This window comes from Rhamphochromis longiceps, linkage group LG19, assembly GCF_057381845.1.
Source record: "Rhamphochromis longiceps isolate RC_006_pf linkage group LG19, R_longiceps_female_GT1.1, whole genome shotgun sequence".
Classification (NCBI taxonomy): Eukaryota; Metazoa; Chordata; class Actinopteri; order Cichliformes; family Cichlidae; genus Rhamphochromis; species Rhamphochromis longiceps.
The window spans coordinates 28,102,457-28,122,727 of NC_140575.1; the positions used below are offsets into that span (position 1 = coordinate 28,102,457).

General features: G+C 40.9%; 1 protein-coding gene across 4 annotated transcripts; it reads left to right on the top strand.

Annotated features, from left to right (window-relative positions):
- The first annotated feature begins 760 nt into the window (after positions 1-760).
- On the top strand, positions 761-20,267 carry LOC146646985 (sorting nexin-14-like). 4 transcript variants are annotated; one of them, XM_085392246.1, is made up of 31 exons: positions 761-1,320; positions 1,508-1,678; positions 1,784-1,904; positions 2,100-2,173; positions 2,547-2,625; positions 2,724-2,767; positions 2,853-2,940; positions 3,023-3,107; positions 3,186-3,342; positions 3,482-3,557; positions 3,776-3,820; positions 4,673-4,753; positions 4,979-5,093; positions 5,284-5,439; positions 5,559-5,683; positions 6,294-6,352; positions 6,779-6,805; positions 7,572-7,718; positions 8,406-8,538; positions 9,481-9,667; positions 9,801-9,884; positions 10,164-10,264; positions 11,883-11,994; positions 12,208-12,248; positions 12,400-12,519; positions 14,553-14,676; positions 16,309-16,473; positions 17,203-17,298; positions 17,427-17,518; positions 17,844-17,900; positions 19,035-20,267. In XM_085392246.1, the coding sequence occupies exons 2-31, from the start codon at positions 1,542-1,544 to the stop codon at positions 19,071-19,073; spliced, it is 2,967 nt and encodes a 988-aa protein (XP_085248372.1). In that variant the 5' UTR covers positions 761-1,320; positions 1,508-1,541; the 3' UTR covers positions 19,074-20,267. The 4 variants fall into 4 exon arrangements, with proteins under 4 accessions (XP_085248372.1, XP_085248371.1, XP_085248373.1 ...); XM_085392245.1 differs by having other exon boundaries at positions 762-1,320; positions 19,032-20,260; XM_085392247.1 differs by lacking the exon at positions 6,779-6,805 and having other exon boundaries at positions 763-1,320; positions 19,032-20,259.
- Positions 20,268-20,271: the final 4 nt, after the last annotated feature.

Below are 20,271 nucleotides of genomic sequence, written 5' to 3' on the forward strand. Positions count from 1 at the left end.
CTTTTGAGAAAAAAAAATGTTAGCAGTTTTAAACTATTGTTGGTGGCCAACAACGTTTTTTGCATTCCTGCAAATAAATTGTTTTATACTGTAAAATGGAGGTGAGTGTAACTTATTTTTGTAATAAAGTTTTTGATTTTTATCTGTGTCTTACTCTTTTGATTAAAACAAAAGCCTTCATGAGGTGCAAGGACTTTATTAACTGGAGGCAGTCGATCATTTTGGATTTTGGTATTTTAAATTTCATGTAAAAAGATTTGCATTAAAGTTTCATGTTAAAATGCAAGATTTCGAATAAATATTTTCCTAAACGGGTTGACGAGCGCAGTGGGGGTGTGTAATAGACAAGATCTAATATGCTACAGTTTATGTATCTTTTTTCATCTTTATATATATATATGTATGTTTTGTGTGTGTATAATAGTGTATATGATTTATAAGGCTTATATTATTAGATTCATAGGACAGGCATACATGCACAGTATTGGTGCCTTTGAATAAATTAAACAGTATTTATTGCATTGAGTCGTCAAATGTAACAATACTGCGTTAGTATAGTTACTATTACAGTAATCTACAGCCTGATGTTAAAAGCTCTAAACGCCTTTGTGTCAGTTAACTGAAAGTAGGTCATCGCGAGTGATGGAGCTACTGTAGGAGGGCTATTTGCCGGTTAACCCAATTTAAGTCCACGTTAAAAAACGCAATTTCCCATGTTCCCTTGTGCAGTTTCTTCGATCAAAGTACGACTGTAAGCTGTTTACCACGCACACAAATCAATGGTGCTTCGCTTCGAGTCCGTTAAATGTGACAATAATATAAATAATGGCCGCTCCAGTGAGCACTACTCCGCTCCGGGACTCGTCTCCTTGATCCGGGCACCTTGGCGTGGGTTTCATTTCAAGGGGAATATGTGGGGGACACGTCCGTTACCTCAGAGCTAAACTACAGGAGCCAGTAGCAGCTACTGCTGCTGGGAGCGCAGCGGAGGTGACATCACACGTCTCCAGCGCTGACAACCGAGGCACCAACCACCGCCGCTGCTGCTGCTCCTCAATGGACAGCTATGCCCGTGACAGGACCGCGGCCATTAACCAAAACGGCAACCTATCAGAGTTTTAGGACGGTCCACGCACGAATGATGCTGTGTAACTGCCACTAATCCTGCTGTGGCTCACAGCTGTGCGCGGCTCTGCTCTCTGCGCTCATCCTGCACACAGGCAACCTGCTTATGTATTTATTTTGTTTTTGCAAATTCATTATGGTGTCGCGCCTGAACTACAGTGAAAAATGGCCCATATCGTCCGCCGTACACTTACAGTAAGTGCTTGAGTCGATATGTTAAAATCAGTGCAACCTGATACGTATGTTAAGCGGAATAGATAGATTTAAAAAAAATAAAATAAAATACTGTGACTTTGAGTAAGGAGCTCTTGCTTCCTGCTACACGCCCTTATTTATTTGTAGCCTGCAGCCACTTCGTAATGCGACCTTTATTTATTTACAGTAATATGCAGTAGGCTGGATGCTGACAGACAAAGATGGGATGCATCCGGGCTTATCTGCAGAAATTAAGACGCAGGGTAAAGGTGGACCGGCTCAGAGAGCTTGGTCGACAATATCCAGTGTTCTGCTTCCTTCTGCTGGTCCTGCTTCTCTCCACTGTGCTTTTGAACAGGTAACTAGTTCACTCTACATAGGCAAACCTGCAGCCCACTCAATTTCACTTCATAGCTTACCATGTTTTTATTCATTTATACCTCACACCTCCTTTTTACTACAGATATATTCACATTATAATGGTGTTTTGGTCGTTCCTGGCTGGAGTCGTCACTTTCTACTGCTCCCTGGGGCCTGAGTCTCTGCTGCCTAACATCTTAGTCTCCATTAAACCAAGAATCAAGGTCTGTTAGAATTTAACTGAACAAATTAGGAGGATACAGCCTCCACACTCTGAGTGCCACAACTGATAGAAATATATGTAATGTCTATCACTTGTTGGAAGCATGCCATTGCTTACTTATACATTGATGATGATGAATAAAAAGGCACAAAAGCAGCAGCAGTTCATAATCTTTGCTGTTGACTTTATCTTGTAGTCGTACCAGCAGGAGCTGTTTCCGCTGGGCCACAGCTGTGCTGTTTGTGGAAAAATCAAGTGCAAAAGGCACAGGTGAGTGACGTGGTTATGCTGTTGTGCAACGGTCGTAGACTGGACAGAAGCTGACTTGTGTTTTATTGAAACCTTATAACTATTTCAGCAGCAGTTATATATTTAGCATAATAAATGCTTAATGCCTGATGTAGTTTACAGAGTATCTGTGACCAAGTCCATATCACTGTGTTACTACGTATGCTATACATATATATATATATAAAACCTCATTACTGGGTTGACAACAATAAGTTACCTACTTATTAGGTCATGGGAGATTTAGCAATGCCATCTAGTGGCCAGACTGGATTCTTCTGTCTTCCTCTGCTGATGATACTGAATTTTTTCTATTTCATTCCTTTTTAAAAAAAAATTTCGTTCATATTTATAGACCGACTCTGTTACTGGAAAACTATCAGCCATGGCTTGACCTGAAAATTCCTTCTAAAGTGGATGCCTCACTCTCAGAGGTAATAGACATATTTGTTACACACGTCATTATTCTTAAATAAACATTAAATTAATCTATCAAATTATGGCACAATAAAATCTATTGTTTTTATTTTAGATTCTAGAGCTTGTTCTGGAAAATTTTGTATATCCTTGGTATAGGTAAGAGTTTCTTGTATCCTTCCTCCGAAGTTCAAACTGTGTTGTGTCCTGTGAAGTGAGGGGACAGATTTCTTTTTCCTTTCAGAGACATCACAGACGACGAGGCGTTTGTCGACGAGCTGAGAGTGACCTTGCGTTTCTTTGCAGCCGTGCTGGTTCGTCGGACTCAGAAGGTGAAACTTAGACTCTATAAAGACAAAAAACTTTTTAAACTGGTCTTCATCATTTTTAAATAAACTTGTCTCTCTCTCTTAGGTGGATGTGGCATCTCTCATCACAAAAAAGCTCCTTAAAGTTTCCATGAAGCACATTGAAATTATTAGCAAAGCAAGGCAGAAGGGTATGGCAGATATAATCACACAGAGCAGTTTGTTTTTTATTTCTTTTATCATAAAAATGTTTTTTGGTTTCTTTTCAGTAAAAAACATAGAGTATCTTCAACAAGCTGCCCTGGAGGAATATGGTCCTGATCTCCACGTGGCTCTTCGCAGTCGCAGAGATGAACTTCTCTACCTCAGGAAGCTGACTGAGATACTGTTCCCTTACATCCTGCCGCCCAAGGCCACAGACTGCAGGTAACTGACTGCTCTGGAAGTAAAGCCCATGCACTGCAACCATAAATTTACCCAATTAAGTCACAACAGGAATGCACAGCATGATTCTTTATTGCTTCATTCTCTTACTTCCTGCTTCTGTATCTCGTCATTCTCTCAGATTTCTTACACTCCTGATAAGAGAGGTTTTGGCTGGTTCTGTCTTCCTTCCTTCGATGGACTACTTGGCTGATCCTGTGAGTGTAGAATAGAAATCCAAAGCTGTTTTTTCCCTTGAACGTGTCTTTGTCTTTGCCAGTCTAACAGGATATTTCTTTTATAGTCCTTTAACCAGTGCTAATGTGCAGTATTATGAGAATGCAAATAAAAGACAAATCAAAACATTACTTACAGCGCTACACTTGAGTTTGAAACTTACTGACTGCTTTTTTGTGTGGTTTTTTTTTAAATTCAGGACACAGCGAATCATTTAATTTTGATATTCATTGACAACTCACCTGTAAGTATATACTGGACTGTAACTGGCTGTCATTTACACTCACCAGTCACTCTGTTTGGTTCACCTTTCTAGTAACAAGTCAGGTCGATCTTTTGCTTTCTGAACTCAAATTTTTGTGGCATAAAGCAGGTTTGTTGGCTGGGTTATTAAAGATGGACATGGTCAGCAGCAGTACTCAGTGTGTGTCAAGAAAATATCCCCACACCATTACACCAGCACCACCTGTCTGAGTTATTGGTATAAGACAGGATGCATCCATGCTTTCATGCTCTTTACATTAAATTCTGACCCTTCCCTTTAAGTGTCGCAGCAGAAATTCAGACTCAGACCAGATAATGTCTTTTGAATCTCCTGTTGTCCAATTTTGGTGAATCTTTGTGTGGTCCTCTGTTGCTGTAGCCCATCTGATTCAGTGTTCAACATGTTGTGCATTCAGAGATGCTGTTTTGGATACCCTGGTTATAATGAGTGGTTATTTGAGTTACTGTCGCCCTCCTATCCTGTCTGCTCAAAGCAGCCAGAAGTCTGGCCACTGTCTTCTGACCTGTGACGTCCACAAGGCATTTTCATGTAGAGAACTGCTGCTCATGGGATATTTTCTCTTTTTCAGACCATTTTCTTGAGATGGATGTGTGGAGTAAATCCCAGTAGATCAGCAGTTTCTGAAATACTCAGCCCAGCCTGTATTAGCACTAGCAACCATGCCACATAGAAATCCACTTAAATCTCCTTTCTTCTCCGTTCTGATTCTTCTTCCGAACTGGCATAGGCATGCCTAACAGAATGAAGGGTGAGTGTATCTTCTGTGAATTTTAAACGTGTATTTAATTTTTCCCGACTTGTTCACTCCAGCCTGAAGAAGCCACAGAGCCCACTTCAACACTGGTTCCTTTCCTACAAAAGTACTCTGATACTCGCAGCAAAAAGCCCTCAGTAAGTGTTTGCTTTCATCTAGGAGAGTGAAGTAATTCATTAAAAACCTACAAAAATTCAACTGCAAGCCGTCTTTGAAACAAAAGCCATCTGGCATTAAGCAAAAACCTAGTGACAATGTGTAGCTGTTATATGGGACAGCGTAAGCCTAATAGAAGCAGGAGGAATATAGCAGGCAATGCTTTATAGAGTATATTAATCCATTTTTTCCTGCCTTTGTATCAGGTGCTAAAGCTGGAGTTGAAGGAAATTCGAGAACAGCAAGACCTTCTCTTTCGCTTTATGAACTTCCTAAAGCAAGAAGGCGCTGTCCATGTCCTCCAATTCTGTCTCGCAGTTGGCAAGTATTCAGTTTTTTCTCTAAATTGTTAGTAGTTGTTAATCGTTGTTGTTACCTTAATTACTCAGTTCTGTCAGTCAACAGCTTTTCATCACCCCATCTGAAATTATCAGGAAAAATTACCACTCATGGGTGGCAGAGTTAACCTATCACTGTGACGTATTGATGTCTGACTCTCTTAACTTCTCAGAGGAGTTCAACGACAGGATTCTGTGCCCTGAGCTGTTGGATTCAGAGAAGATGATGCTCCATAAGGAAGTGAAGAAGATCTACGAGACCTATTGCTTGGACGAGAGTGTTGACAAAATCCGCTTTGACCCCTTTATAGTGGAAGAAATACGCAACAGTATGTGACAGGAGTCATTATTGAAGTTAAAGTGTCTTAAACATCCTAGGTGTGCCTTAATGAGTATGCATGCTGTGTAGTATGCTAACTCGCTTGTGTGTTTTTGTTGAACGTCCTAGTTGCTGAGGGTCCTTATGGGGAGGTGGTGAAACTGCAGACCATGAGGTGCTTGTTTGAAGCCTACGAGCACGTCCTCTCTCTTCTGGAGAATGTTTTCACCCCCATGTTCTGCCACAGCGATGAGGTTAGCGCCCACACCTCAATAGAAACCACTAAGCCTATTGTCACCCAGCTTGATTTCCAGATTTAAGCATTTTCCTGTCTAAATTATGGGTCTTTAAGTTGAGACTGAATGATCATTCCTTAAATTTAGTATTTTTATTGTCTCAGATGTACCAAAACTATATCTGTAAAATGCTTAAACTCAAACTCAACTGGAATTTGTTGACTCAGACCCATTTTTCCATCCCCCCAGCTACCAACCGCTATCGGCCCTGTCATCAATATCAGACGCGCAACCGGCCAATGAGCCGGCGCTGGCATTATGCCAAACTGCCAAGCTGAATTTCACCCCTCAGAAGCAATTTCATTGAATTCAGCTGGGTGGACCAGAGCTCAGCCATTGTTCAGAGCAGGCCATAGCCCTGTGTGAATAGTGTCTGGATAACAATGCGAGGTTATTTTCTACTTAGTTGCCACCCCTGTTCTTGCTCCCAAATAAACTGGGCATCAGTGGTTATTATTGTTTAGGCATTAAGAGGTCAATAGATATGGCATGTTCCTTGAGTTTAGCTTGCATACTGTACCAGATTTTCCATATGTGTTGTTTGATTCCCGTGACCTTTTTTCCACAGTACTTTCGGCAGCTTCTCAGAGGGGCCGAGTCCCCTGCCAGAAATTCCAAAATGAGCAGGTAGGTTTCACTTTATGTTTGTGTGTAACAGCATAAAAGTTTAGCATAATGATGCACAGGTGGACTTTCAGAAAATATAGAAACAGAAAACAGCGCAAACACAAATTCACTGTTAACTAAGATTTTAGACACACAGTAAATTTCTGTGTTTTCTTCCACGTCCAGTTTTCCTGGTTTCCCTATTAAACGTACATAAATCCCTGTCCCTGGATATGCTATGAGCCAGCTGCGTCACACATAAACATAACTGTAACCAAGCTGTATAGAAGCAACCCATTTTCTTGTAATGCAAGTTATATTAGACCACTGCAGTATAGCTGTAACTGAGCTGAAGCCATGGATCGACTGTCATGTTTTCTATCGCGGGGTGTGGTGTGTACGTGGCCACGCGGCCCAGCCACTAACTCCTTGTGCATATTGTTCCAGAAATAGCGTCAGTTTGGATGACATTCGGTGAGTACAAGTCGTCAGTGTGCTGATCAGAACAGTGGCTGGCTGAGTAGTGCTGCACGCAAGATTCCAAAAGACACTTCATACTTAAGATTAAAGATGTGCTGCCTTTTTTTTTTTTAACAGAATCACTGTGCCCTGCCTGGGCCCGAGCCGTCAAGGAGGGCTTCAGTTTCATAAGCACTAGCTGATACTGCGATAATGATATATAATCTTTTAGCACTCATCTCATTTCACCCCTAAATACATGTTTTATTTGGTGAGTGTGCTGTAGCTGCAAAAAGAGAGAACACTGAGTAAACTGACCTTTATGAGCTAATCATAGCATGTGTCACCAGTAAGCCTATGAGCAGATAAAGCTAATAAAAGCATTATATCCAAAATGAGAGAATTAAAATGAAGGAAAACTCATTTTCTGTTTCATTTCCAACACCTGAAAGCAAACTTGTTATAAAGGCAGTTTCCAAAGCAGCATAAATTACGCCACTCAAAATGATAGCTGGGATAGCATATAATTGCTTTCGCAGCCCACAATCACATGTGACCAGTTTCGAGGCTAACCTTCCTCCATACCTGCGATTAAGAAACCTTCTCCACCTCTGCCCGTTTGTCTGCCCATTACGCCCATCTGTGTATTTCCACCATCGTGCCTGTGTCTGTGACCGTATGTCCACTCTGATTCTGTGACCACCATACTGCCTGCCCTGGTATGATCCACGATCCGCTCCCTCCTCTTGCCCGTGGGGATGTGACCCTGTTCTGCTTATAGCTCCTGGGACTGGAGCCCCGAGTCCCCGTCCTCACTGTTCACCGCCTCTGGCAGCTCTTCACCTGCATCTTGTAACTCCCTCCATGCCCAGTCCACGTTCACAAACTTCCCATATGGCTCGCTATCCCACCGCCACTCATCACCCAAGTAAGTCAGGGTCCATCTGTCTGTCACAGGTCGCTCAGTGTGATGTCATGCTATCCAGTTTCACACCCATGTGACCCCAGTCCCAGCCGGACGCCTGCATGGTGGGGTCTATGCACGGGATCCTGTTTTAATTTGTCGTTTTGTTTCCTCCAGTCTTGTTTTTGACACCGCAGCCACTTTTTCTGTGCTCGGCTTCTTGTGTAGTAGGCGTATCTCTGTGCGTCATGTGGTGATTTTTATTTTACGTGAGCAAACCGGCACTCACACAGAGCAACTGTGATGTTGTGTGCTTTTTATCGGTTGTCAGGTAACTGATCATCATCAGCATTTTTTACACCCTGAAAATATCCCCTCCAAGCTTCACATCTGTTCATCACTGCTCAGTGCTTTGTTGTGTGTGTGTGTGTGTGTGTGTGTGTGTGTGTGTGTGTGTTTTTTGTGGCTCTGCAGCGCTTTACCAATAACGCAGGCATTTTATTGTGTTGATTATTGTTGACTGTGAAGTTAAACGTTCTCATTGGTTTGGCTAGATTAGCTTTTACCTCCCATGATACAGATACAGTAAGCTGCTTCTTCTTCCCTACAGTCCCTGCTCTGTCACCTCTCTGAAGCTGCATGCGCTTTGCTGAAGCCAAGCGCATCTCCTCCTTTGCTCCGTGTTTAATAGCCTCCTTGTTTGAACTGCAGGAGTACGTCTAAGAGGGGCGAGTCCTTTGGGATTAGCCGCATTGGCAGTAAGATCAAAGGAGTGTTCAAGAGCACAACGATGGAAGGAGCCATGCTGCCATCCTATGGGCTGGTAGAGGGGGAGGATGATATGGTAAGGCACATCTAAAAGTGTCCTAAACATTCATTATAAGATGATGATAGTGTATAAAATAATGCTCACGTGGTGATAGTTGCTTTTTAGGGTTAAACTGCATGTCAAATTTAAAGCAGCGTGTCAAATTTATTAGAAGTAACTGCAAACAGAGTCTTCAAGTCATATTGAGGGTCTCCTGAAGTGATTCCCACATGGGGGCGCTGGTGAGTAAAGAAAACAAAGCCACAGAGTCTATTAATTCTACCTTATGGGCAAATCTTCAAGGTTTTCAGTGCAATTTGCAGACTCTGCCGAGTTTGACAAAGCTTGTTTTTTGCTGATCTCTTCAGGCATAATAAAATATCTGTCTATTTTTCCAATATTTAAATCCAACGTTTGGGTTCTGGCGTTTTCTGAGGTGGAGTCCATGAATTTGCCTGTTTTACAGTAGATAGTGTTGATTTTAAAGAGCAAGAGTTTCCCTGTGAAACCACAAAGATGACCTGCGAAAATGACTAAATATCCACCTTAAATGAAAGAAATTTAAAAAAAAGAGTGTCAGATGAATGAAAATCCGCTAGTTTAAGAGCTTTTGTAAATTTATATTGATGTGACTTCAAACACAGTCTGTTACAGCACTTTACTGTCTTCACTCTGTTAATTCCTTGTTCGGCATTTATTGTAAAGGGATATCCTGTGTATACGTTGCACTTCCCTTACTTGTGGTCAGGTCTCAGTCACCTTTTTTTTGTTTAGTTGTCCCTGATCTTCGCATTTGCTGTTCAATTTAATAGTAATTTTGATAGGAGTAGATTATATGGTTAAGGTCAAAAAAAAAACATACACAAAGTCAGGCCTCTACCTTTGTGTGTTTTGCAGCATAAAAGTGGTCGTGTTGTTCATCTATCGTGTACTCTGCAAAGCCTTGACCTCAACCACTCTCACTTCCTTCTATTCAAGGTGGAGGAAGCCATGATGGTGCTGGAAGATGACCCCCCTATGGAGGCGGCCTCCACCCCGAGCACCCCGCGAAACCTCTCAGCCTGGAACATCACAATCCCGTACATTGATTTCTACGATGACGACGTAAAGAGGGAGCGCATTCCAGTGTTTTGTATTGATGTAGAGCGCAATGACCGGAAGGCAGGTGAGGCTGTGCGGACCTTCATTAAAGCGTACTTGTAAATAATCTGTAATACTATTAGGTAACCATTAACTAGTGTGACGAGCTGTTTTGGTTTGGGGTCATTAATTAAACCTTGTTGTTTTACTCTCTGCAGTCGGACATGAGACTGAGCACTGGTCTGTGTACAGGAGATATTTGGAGTTCTATGTCCTAGAGTCAAAGCTCACCGAGTTTCATGGTAGGTTTTCTACATAATGCTAATTTAGAGCACCTGTGCACTGCTCTGTTTTTCATTCAAGGCCATCAGGAAGGAATTTTCCCATGAAAATGACGTCGTCGACTCCACAGAAAAATCCCAGATTATTACTTCCAAGTAAACTTACATTTTAGAAGCGAAGAACATTGAATGGGCCTGTTGCCTTATTTGGGGACTTGGAAACTACACGGCTGTTATGTTCCAGTTAAAGAGAGACACATTTTTAACACTTGTCTTTGTGAAATCTTACACCATTTGCAGGCTCATTTCCAGATGCGCAGCTGCCCTCAAAGAGAATAATTGGTCCCAAGAATTACGAATTTCTGACATCGAAGAGGGAGGAATTTCAGGAATATCTTCAGGTAGATATCTGCGCTTCTCTTGGCCTTTTCTTCTGAATTGCACTAGGCACGATACTCAGTCATGTGAAAAAGAAAGTTTTCAAAGGACTCCATGAAGTGCTGTGAAACATTGAGTACAGCCTTACTGCTTCCATAGAAATTATGATGCTAATAATAGTCCAATCAAATGCACTTGATGAAAGGATCATGCAAGTGTGACCATCTCTGATGTTGAAATGCAAATGCTTTTTTAATGAGGTAGCATTTAGATAGGTGTAATATATACTGTACCTAGGCAATATAACAGGTTTTGATCAGCTACAATAATCACTTTTAAAAGTTTCATGCTTTAAGTAATTACTGTGTAGCTACACTTTTAACATTTTGCTATATAATTTCTTTATATAATCGTACTATGATGATTGTAGTGTATGTATATATTTATGTCTACATGTACCCAACCCTAATAATCATAAACATAATATACAAAAATGTGCATCCTATTGTTAATTTTAATAGCAAAACCTGACATTTAGCACTATGCATTTAGTTTATGCATTTTCTGCAAAATATATATTGGAACCTGATGACTTTCTAGTATTAATTAAAAGAATATTCTCCTAATATAAGATGTTTGGAGTAAATATAGTAAAATTGATGAATATAACCTGGGGGCATCAAGTGTAATTTTAAAACGAACCTCAAATAAATAAAAAAAAAATACAGAAAATGTTTACTTCAACTTATTGCTGCTAGAGGTGATTCTAAAAGTTGCTGAATCATGGTTTGTAGTGTGAAAACGTCTTCAAATAACTAAATAATAAAAACTAAGAAAATGACTTTGAGGGGAGGCGGTTGGTGAGAAGGTTACGAACAAATTAGCTTGAAATACGTACGCACACACACACACATTGTTGAAAGGTTTTTGGGTGTAGTTTTCTGTGCGTATGCGTTTATCAAGAATACTTCAAATTAGGTTTCAGAAAAAAAGAAACATTTAAAGTCATCTTAATCAGTCTTAGTCAGTGGTTGAGTCACTTCTTGTAAAGAGAGAAAAATATCTTTGTCGTTGCTTCATTTGGTGATTCTAAGAGCAGCTTTTCAAAAACACAGAGGAAAAAACTGAATAAAACACAATTCAGTCTCTGCAGTTGCTGCCAAGGTCCTTAAACACTTCAAGGAATAAAATTTGAGTCTTAACTGTTGAACATTTATAGAGAAAAATGACAAAACTCGGCAAGGAAAGATTTTTAAATGGTCCCCACCTGGAGGACCATCAGTACAGAATCACAAGAGACAACACAAAAAGCAGTAAAAGTGTTCACTGTGATGGATTACTTACCTTGAAATAAGTTTTTTCAAGGCACACCAAGAGGCTGCTTTGAAAGCTTGGGAATTAATTTAAAAAGTTGCAATGTTCTGTGGAAAGTAGTAAGCACTAATCCAAACTTGGTTGGGAGGCTTTATAAGAAGAAAAACCCACATAAAGCCCTTGAAAATCCACAGTCTGCTTTGTTCTAAAAACGAGTAAAGCACTTGTATCTGCTTACATTTGATCATACACAATAAATCTGCAGTCCTGTGATTGATTTTCAGCTACAGAACAAATGTGTGTTTTCATTATCTGTTTACTTTGCAGAAACTCCTGCAGCACCCAGAGCTGAGCAACAGCCAGCTACTGGCCGACTTCCTGTCTCCTCATAGCATGGAGTCTCAGTTCCTGGACAAGATGTTACCTGACGTGAACCTCGGTACAGTATGAGGCACATTCTCTCTGACCTGGCTGCAGAGAATGTGACAGACGCTTTGTTTAAACAAATGTGCAAAATAGATGATGTTTAAACAGCCTGTGGAAATGTTTGATCAGGCTGACCTTGGGTTGGATGAGAAGAGATGTGTCTGGAAAAGAGGCACAACGTGACAGAAGCATACATCACTGAGATAAGGTTTTTTATTTTTCACAGGTAAAATCATTAAGTCGGTCCCCAGCAAACTGATAAAAGAGGTGAGAAATGCATTTATTCTGGGACACAATATGTAGGATGTGCTTTGTGTCTCATCTTTCACAATACAGATGTTTTTAAATGTCAGCTTTGTGTTTTTGAAACCATAACTACCCAATATACATTTTGCACGTGTGCTTTTTTTTATGGCAGAAAGGGCAGCACCTGGAACCTTTCATCCAGTCCTTCTTCAATTCCTGTGAATCTCCCAAACCCAAACCCAGCCGACCTGAGCTCACTATCCTGAGTCCCACCTCAGAGAATGACAAAAAGGTTGGCAAGTGAGGCTTTATAGCTTTTTGACTGTCTGCATTGTTTAAAAGAGTAGCCTGAGGAGAATCCTGAGTACTGGTAGAGTCCTCCCTAAGGCTCAGTTGCAATTAATTGTTCCTGTTACAACTGTCTGATCAAAAGTCCACAAGGCAGCTGAGCTTTACAGATATACAGTGGGGAAATAATTAGATTATTAGAGCCTCTGCTGAATTGGTGAGTTTGCTCACTTACAAAGAAACAAATCAGTCTCTAATTATTACGGTAATTTCTTTTTAATGGAGCGAGACAGAAAATTGATCAAAAATCCAGAAAAAAACATAGTGCATAACAGTTATGAACTGATTTGCATGTCGTTGAGTGGAGAAAGTATTTGATCCCCTACAACCTAAACAGAATTTTGCCTCCCAGAGATTGGCTGCCTGCTCTTGTGGCACACAGATTAAAATCAATTGTCGAGACTTCTGATCTCAACTTATGTATATAAAGCACAAATGCCAACCGAATGGATTTCCATCACAATGGGCAAGACATAAAAAGGCTGTCAAAGGATGTCAAGGACAAGATTGTCAACTTGCATAAGGCTGAAATGAGCTACAAGACCATCAGCAGGAAGCTTGGTGGAAGGAAGTGGCAACTGCCGGTGCGATTGTTCAGAATAAAAATAAAAAGACCATCAATCACCCTCGGTCTGGAGCTCCATGAAAGATCTTGCCTCATGATGTGAGGATCATGAGAGTGGTGGTAGATCAGTCCCAACCTACATGGGAGGAGCTTGTTAATGAAGGCAGTAGGGACCACAGTCAACAAAAACAACATTGGTAGCACACTACGCCGTAATGGATTGAAATCTTGTAGTTCTTGCAAGGTCCCCCCACTCAAGAAGTTACAAGCCTGTCTTAAGTTTCCAGTGAACATTAAAATGATTCAGAAGAGTGTCGGGAGAAAGTGCTGTTGGAAGATAAAACCAAAATCAAGCTCTTTGGCATCAACTGTGTTTGGAGGAAGAGAAATGCTGAGTATGACCTAAAGCCTCCACCATATTTCCCACAGTCAAGCATGGAGTGTAAACATTATACTTTGGGGCTGTTTTCCTGCTAAGGGTACAGGATGTCTTCACCGCACTGAGAGTCCAATGAACATGGCCACGCTTGGACAAGAACCTGCTTCCCGCAACCTGAACACTGAAGATGGGTCGTCGTCATCTTCTAGCAACACAGTGACCCAAGACATACCAGCAAGGCGCCAAAAGAGCAGCTAAAGAAAGAAGCACATTAGGGTCATGGAGTGGCTTAGCTGGTCTGTAGACTTTAGTCTTATAGAAAATCCATAGAGGGAGCTGAAGCTTTGAGTTGCCAAGCAGCAGCCAATAAAAGTGAAGGATTTAGAATTTCTGTAAAGATGAGTGGGCCAAAGTCCCTCCTGAGATGTGTGCAAACCTGGTGCCAACTACAAGCAACTTCTTACCCCTGTAGCAAATTTACAAATTGAGCAGGGGATTAAATAATCCCCTAAATAAAGTTTTTAAAGCAAAGACAGTGATTTTTATCGACTATTGATGGAACTGTTTATGCTGATATTTTGTTTCCTCTAGTGTTTATTAGATTCCTCTGTCTTGAATTAAAAGGAAGTTTAATGGGATTAAAATCAGCCAATGGTGATTCTAGTATTACAGACACAATAGAATAAAACATCAGCACATGCGCTATTTTTGCAACAAATTTTGTGAAGTAGCACTTCACAAAATTTAAATGAGGTCTGACATTGCCAAGAAAGGCCTCGGGCATTTAATCTGAGAACTTGCCAGTGGCTGAACTGATGAGATCATAACAGCTTTTTGCAAGTGGTGCTTAAACAAACACGTCCACTTAACTTAACATAAAATCTGAATATATTCCTAAAAGAATAGGGACGTTACATATTTACTTTGCCAGAGTTTTGTGAGTCACTCATAACTGGAAATGCTCTCAGATAGAGACAGTGGGTGTTTGAAAGAGCTTCAGTCTTAAAATCTGACGCAAGTGTCTCACCCCCAGCTCTTCAATGACCTCTTCAAAAACAATGCCAACCGATCAGAGATGACAGAGAAGAGACACAATCAGAACTACTTCATGGAAATGATCACCATTGAAGGGGTCTATGACTACTTGATGTATGTTGGTAAGTAGAGGTTTGGGGTTTTTTTTGCAGTCTGTTCTGCAGACACAATTTATGATGTTTCCTTTCCATGCTTAAACATAGGATGTGGATAGATTTGTACCGGGTTGAAATGTTATTGGAAAGTGTTTCAGAAAGGACTTGTTTTGCGAGGTAAAATACTAAAGTGAAATACTCCACATGTGCCATTTGTGGATCTGCTGTGAAACCACTTCTGGGTTGTGCCACAGCAGAGATACCCTCTCTCGGCGTCTCCCTGAAGGCACAGGGACATTTCCAAACCAGCTGAGAGACACAATATCCACCTCAACTACTTCCATTTGATGCAGAGAAGCAGCGTCTCTACTCTGACTCCCTCTTGAATGACTGAGCTCCTCTTCTTATCTCTCCTCGCTTCCTTCAGAGGAAGCCCATTTCCACCGCTTGTCTTATTCTTTCATCCGTCTTGGTCTGTGTAGCTGACAGACGCTAGAACCATGAAACATATGGCTGAAAGTGCATGCTGCTAAAAAAGAAATATTAGGTCAAATAATTGAAAAATGTCCACAGTGTTAAGTTTACACCAAATGAGAAACCATAAGGTCGGCAAATAGGGGATGAGGAAAGAGAGATTGTAAAACACACAGTTTACACTGATAGGGCATAACGATGACCACTGACAGGTGACGTCAATTACAGTGAGTGAACATTTTGTCCTGGAAGTCGATGTGTTAGAAGCAGGAAAAATGGGCAAGCGTAAGGATTTGAGAAAGTTTGACAAGGGCCAGAATGTGATGGCTAGACAGCTGGGTCGGAGCATCTCCAAAACTGCAGCTCGTGGTGTGTTCCTGGTCTGAATCGCTCAATACTCATCAAAAGCAGTGAAGGAAGGAACAGTAGTGAGTCAGCAACAGGGTCATGGCTCATTGGCCCATTGATGGGGAGCAAAGATGAACTACTGTAGCTGGAATTGCAGAAACAGTTACTGCTGGTTGTGATAGAAATGTGTAAGAACACGCAGAGTATTGCAGTTTGTTGTGTATGCATCTGCATAGCTGCAGACCAGTCAGGGAGCCCATGCTGACCCCTGTACAGTGCTGAAAGTGCCAACAATGGGCATGTGAGGATCAGAACTGGACCATGGAGTAAGAAGAAGACGGCGTGGTCTGACGAATTACATTTTCTGTCACATCACGTGTATGTGTGAAGCTTCTCTGGGGAACACCGGACACCAGGATGCACTATGGCAAGAAGGCAAGTATAAACTCGCAGAAGCAGTGTGGTGCTTTGGGCAGTGTTCTGCTGAGAGACCTTGGGTCCTGCCATTGCTGTGGATATTACTTTGACATGTGTGGAAACTGTATTCCCTGACGGCTGTGAAAAATGTATAGTATAGAAGTTTGAGGTGATGAATTGGCCTCTAAATTCCCCAGATGTAAGTCCAGTTGAGCATCTGTGGGATGTGCTCCAGTCCATGGAGGCTTCACCTCGCAGCTTATAGGACTTGTTGGTACGAGCGTCTATGCTTTGATTGTTTAAGTGCTGCGAGCAACACAATATCAGACAGATGGTCATAATGCTGTACCTGACTGGTGTATATTAAAAAGATAGGTCATGTAGGTGATCAGTGCTCTCTCTCTTCTTCTTGATTTTTAGGCAGAGTCGTCTTTCGTGTCCCTGATTGGTTGCACCACCTGCTAATGGGTGGCAGGATCCTGTTCAAGAACACACTGGAGGCCTACACAGATTATTATCTTCAGTACAAACTCAACCAAGTGGTCCAGGAGCACCGGCTAGTCTCGCTCATCACCCTGCTTAGAGGTACACGGCCAAGGAACCGAAGAGAGTCTGCGTGTTTGTGAGAATCTCGAACTTTAAACAAACAAACTAAGTGAGGTTGATAGGTTTGTAGCTTAAACCTATTCGCTGGAACGTTGAAGACAATGTAATTACACAGCAAAGCAAGACACGAGTAGGCAAAGTTCTTCATGTTTCTCGTGCACGGGAGAGAACCGGACAAACGCCGTTCCTTCGCTTGACCCCAGTTGCTCTCGTCCGCTCTCCCGTAACACTGCTCTTTTATTGAGGTTACATGAATATACATAGGTTCATTAACATATGACGTCTACATACAAAGAGTACCTTGCCTGTGCGTTGTGTGTGTGTGTGTGTGTGTGTGTGTGGGGGGGGGGGGGGGGGTCAGAGTGTGACCCCATAGATGACTTCCCTAAACCGGCTGGTCTGGAAGTCCAGCAGTTCATCTAAACAAAAGGCACGTAGACTAAAACAGATATAGATACGTTTATCCTGCCATAAAACAATAAGAGCAGGTATGCCCTCTCCCATGCTCCCAGAATGTGGGTGTGAATGCCAGAACACTCTGGAATGCACAAAAAGCCTTTGCAGACTATTAAGGATCACACATCCTATCACTACACAATCGATTATACACCTCTAAGCATATATGGTTAAATATTTCTAAGCATAAATGACAATAAACAATACAATCTAACAGAGGTGAAATCATGCAGTGAATCTTTGCCCTCATAGACTCAGTTTTCTGTGAAAGCAGCCCGCCTCGCCCCGCCCAAGACAAGCAGAGGAGAGCAAAGAAGACGTTCGAGGAGATGATGAGCTATATTCCAGGTATTTATTTAGTTCTTCCAAGTCGCCTTTTGTAATTTATGGACCACTTGTAGTCGGCATCTAAACCTACAAGACAAGTGGTGAGTTTTAAATTGCCGCCTGGGGGCTTGTCCTTGATTTATCTTCAGACTTTCTGGGGAAATGTATCGGAGAAGAGGCCAAGTATGAAGGAGTGCGTCTCCTCTTTGATGGACTACAGCAGCCAGTGCTCAACAAACAGGTACAAGGACAGACACGCGCAAACAGCGAGGACACACTCGGTGCTTTCTCAGAATGTTTGCACTTCGCTGATAGGAAACGTGATAGGACATGAAAAAAAAGCTGTGCTAGTATATGACAGATGGGTATATGAATGAAATTGACTTGGGGTACCTCTGAATGTAACATTCGCACCTTATAATAGGTACGCAATGTAACATGCAGTTTGCTGAAACACAGTTTCCTCTGCCGTTCTGCATATTGGTTGTGTTTCCATCTTTATTTAAACACGACTGACCTTAATGCTTCTCATCTTGTTCCTACCTTTTTTGCTTTGCCTTCCTCAGCTGACATATGTGCTGCTGGACATCGTCATTCAGGAACTTTTTCCAGAGCTAAACAAGGTAAACACATATTAATTTTTGTTCACCCACCCATCTATAGGCTCTTATCCTCCGCAGAATGGAGAGTGAATATATCCTGACACCCAAAAAACCCCAAATACCAAAAAATGAACAGAAAAATGAAAAAACATGCAGTCAATAACTATCAGCAATATCATTGTTAATCATTGCATAAGTGAATGAATGAGACTGCATGATGATGTTCAATGTTAAATGAATACAAGATTAAATAACTGCATTTTTAGTGGAGAAATACACACATATCACTCGTTAATAAGTATGCCAAAGTCCTTTACCTGGATAGTCGTACAGTAATGCTTCTGCAATTGGAGTGAAGATTCGCACCAAAATCTCAAAAATTATGAGCATAATTCTGATGTTGAATTTGTTTTACCCCTATCCCCATATCTGGATTTATTTCTGTTCTTCTGCTTTTGAATATATATATCTATCAAATGGTTTAATTGGATGCATTTAGGTTAGAGCAGAGGTTAGAGGGCAACAAAAGGCTTGAAACGTAAGAGGTACTAGAAAGGAACAGCTGGAGGAAAATTTAGCAACTAATGAGGTTATTTGGCAAGACCATTGGGCATAAAAAGAGCATTTAGAAGACGGAATTTCACCAGTCTGCAAAACATTGCCCCTACAAATTGTTGAATAATATCAGAATCATGTTCCTCAATATAAAACTTTGAAGGGTTTAAATATCTCATCATCTACAGTACATAATATCATCAACAGATCAGGGAATTGGGAAAAATCTCTGTGTGCAAGGGACAATGCTGAAAATCAATATAGTATCTTTGGACCCTCAGGTGGCAATGCTTTAAAAACAGGAAAGAATCTGTCATGCAAATCACAGCATGTGCTCAGGAACACTTCCAGAAATCACATGTTATCAGGCAAAGAAGAAGCCATAATAAACACTTTATGTTTTTTAAATTGTTCTTCTATATTTAATTAGGTGTGCTTTATGTGACTGCATTCCATTTTTATTCTTCCCAGTGTCCCAACTTTATGGAAATGTGATTGTACACAATCAAAGCTTTTTCACATTTTCTTTAAATCAAACACCAAACCACAGCAACACACATCTGCTTCTGAGTTAACCCTGCATTCTTGTGTTCTCAGCAGGTGCAGAAGGAGACGTCTGTGATGGCTCCATGGATGTAAAATAAACATGAGCCAACATGCTTGGAATGCTCGAGCTCATCTGACACTAGACTAAATCCAACGCATAGACCTTCATAACTGACATGTACAGTAACTGTATCTGGATACCTGCTCCCACAACAGGAGGAAAGGCAGATGGTTTCCCCTGGTGCATCTGTCATTAATTTGTAAAATAAATACATACATGAAGTATATACTAAATAAAAAGTCAGAATTTAACTGACAATTTCTTCTTTGTATTATTATTAGCAGTAGAAGCTAACAGTAAAAGACAGTGATTTAACAGTTTTGTCAGGTGTGGTGGAGGTGGAGAGGACACAAATGACCAAGGCAGGGAAATAAACAGCAAAAGGAAAGCCTTTATTGGGCTAAGGAAAAATCCATAGTACACAAAATCCAAAACCTACACTTGAGGGAAACCAGAAGTATGAATAATGAGCAGCAGACCAACAGATAGGGGATAAGCAGGCACCGGGGTGGGTAGATAATCACAAAGGACAGACAGGAGGACTAGGGAGACAAGACTTGTGGAAAGGAATATAAGGAGGGAAGGCAAAGGCACTGTCAGCTGCATTTTCCAAGTGGTCCAAACAGTGGATTTAAATTGGCACAGTTTTTAGATGGGATACCCATCATGATGTAACCCAACTCATTTATCTGGGCTTAAGAAGAACACTAGGAATGCACTAACCTGAGGCTGGGTTTATGTCTAATCAGTCAGTTTGAATATGGCATTTGATTGAGAGAAATGTAAAATATTACAAGCTTAATAGCTGACTGCTAATAAAGGAGTTATCATAGCAAGCAAATACATATCACTATACTAATATTTCATTAAAGAGCACAATCATTTGCCCACTAAAGTTAAGTTTATGTTGGAATGACTACAAGATGAACAGAATGCACAATGAATAATAGATTTTCTTTTGGTATTTTCAATGTGTAAAAATAAAAGTAGGAAAAAAATCCTTAGAATTTTAAAAGCACTTTTGTAAATATGAATTTTAGATGTACTGACAAATTCATGAACTCAGTGCAGATGAATCTTTCAGCTTTGCATATATGCAGATCAAACAGGTCCTCATGACAACAAATCACTGGCTTGTTTACAAGTCCTCACAGTTTCTACACATTAATGCATTCATGTTTGTAACCCGATGAAAACATCATTCTTTTTAAAGATGACGTGCATTCTGCC

Excerpts from the sequence above, each read along its gene's own strand:
- LOC146646985 (XM_085392245.1), top strand. The coding sequence starts at position 1,542 with ATGGGATGCATCCGGGCTTATCTGCAGAAATTAAGACGCAGGGTAAAG. Across the intron at positions 2,941-3,022 it reads TGGTTCGTCGGACTCAGAAG|GTGGATGTGGCATCTCTCAT; the intron begins GTGAAACTTAGA and ends TCTCTCTCTTAG. Across the intron at positions 3,108-3,185 it reads TAGCAAAGCAAGGCAGAAGG|TAAAAAACATAGAGTATCTT; the intron begins GTATGGCAGATA and ends GTTTCTTTTCAG.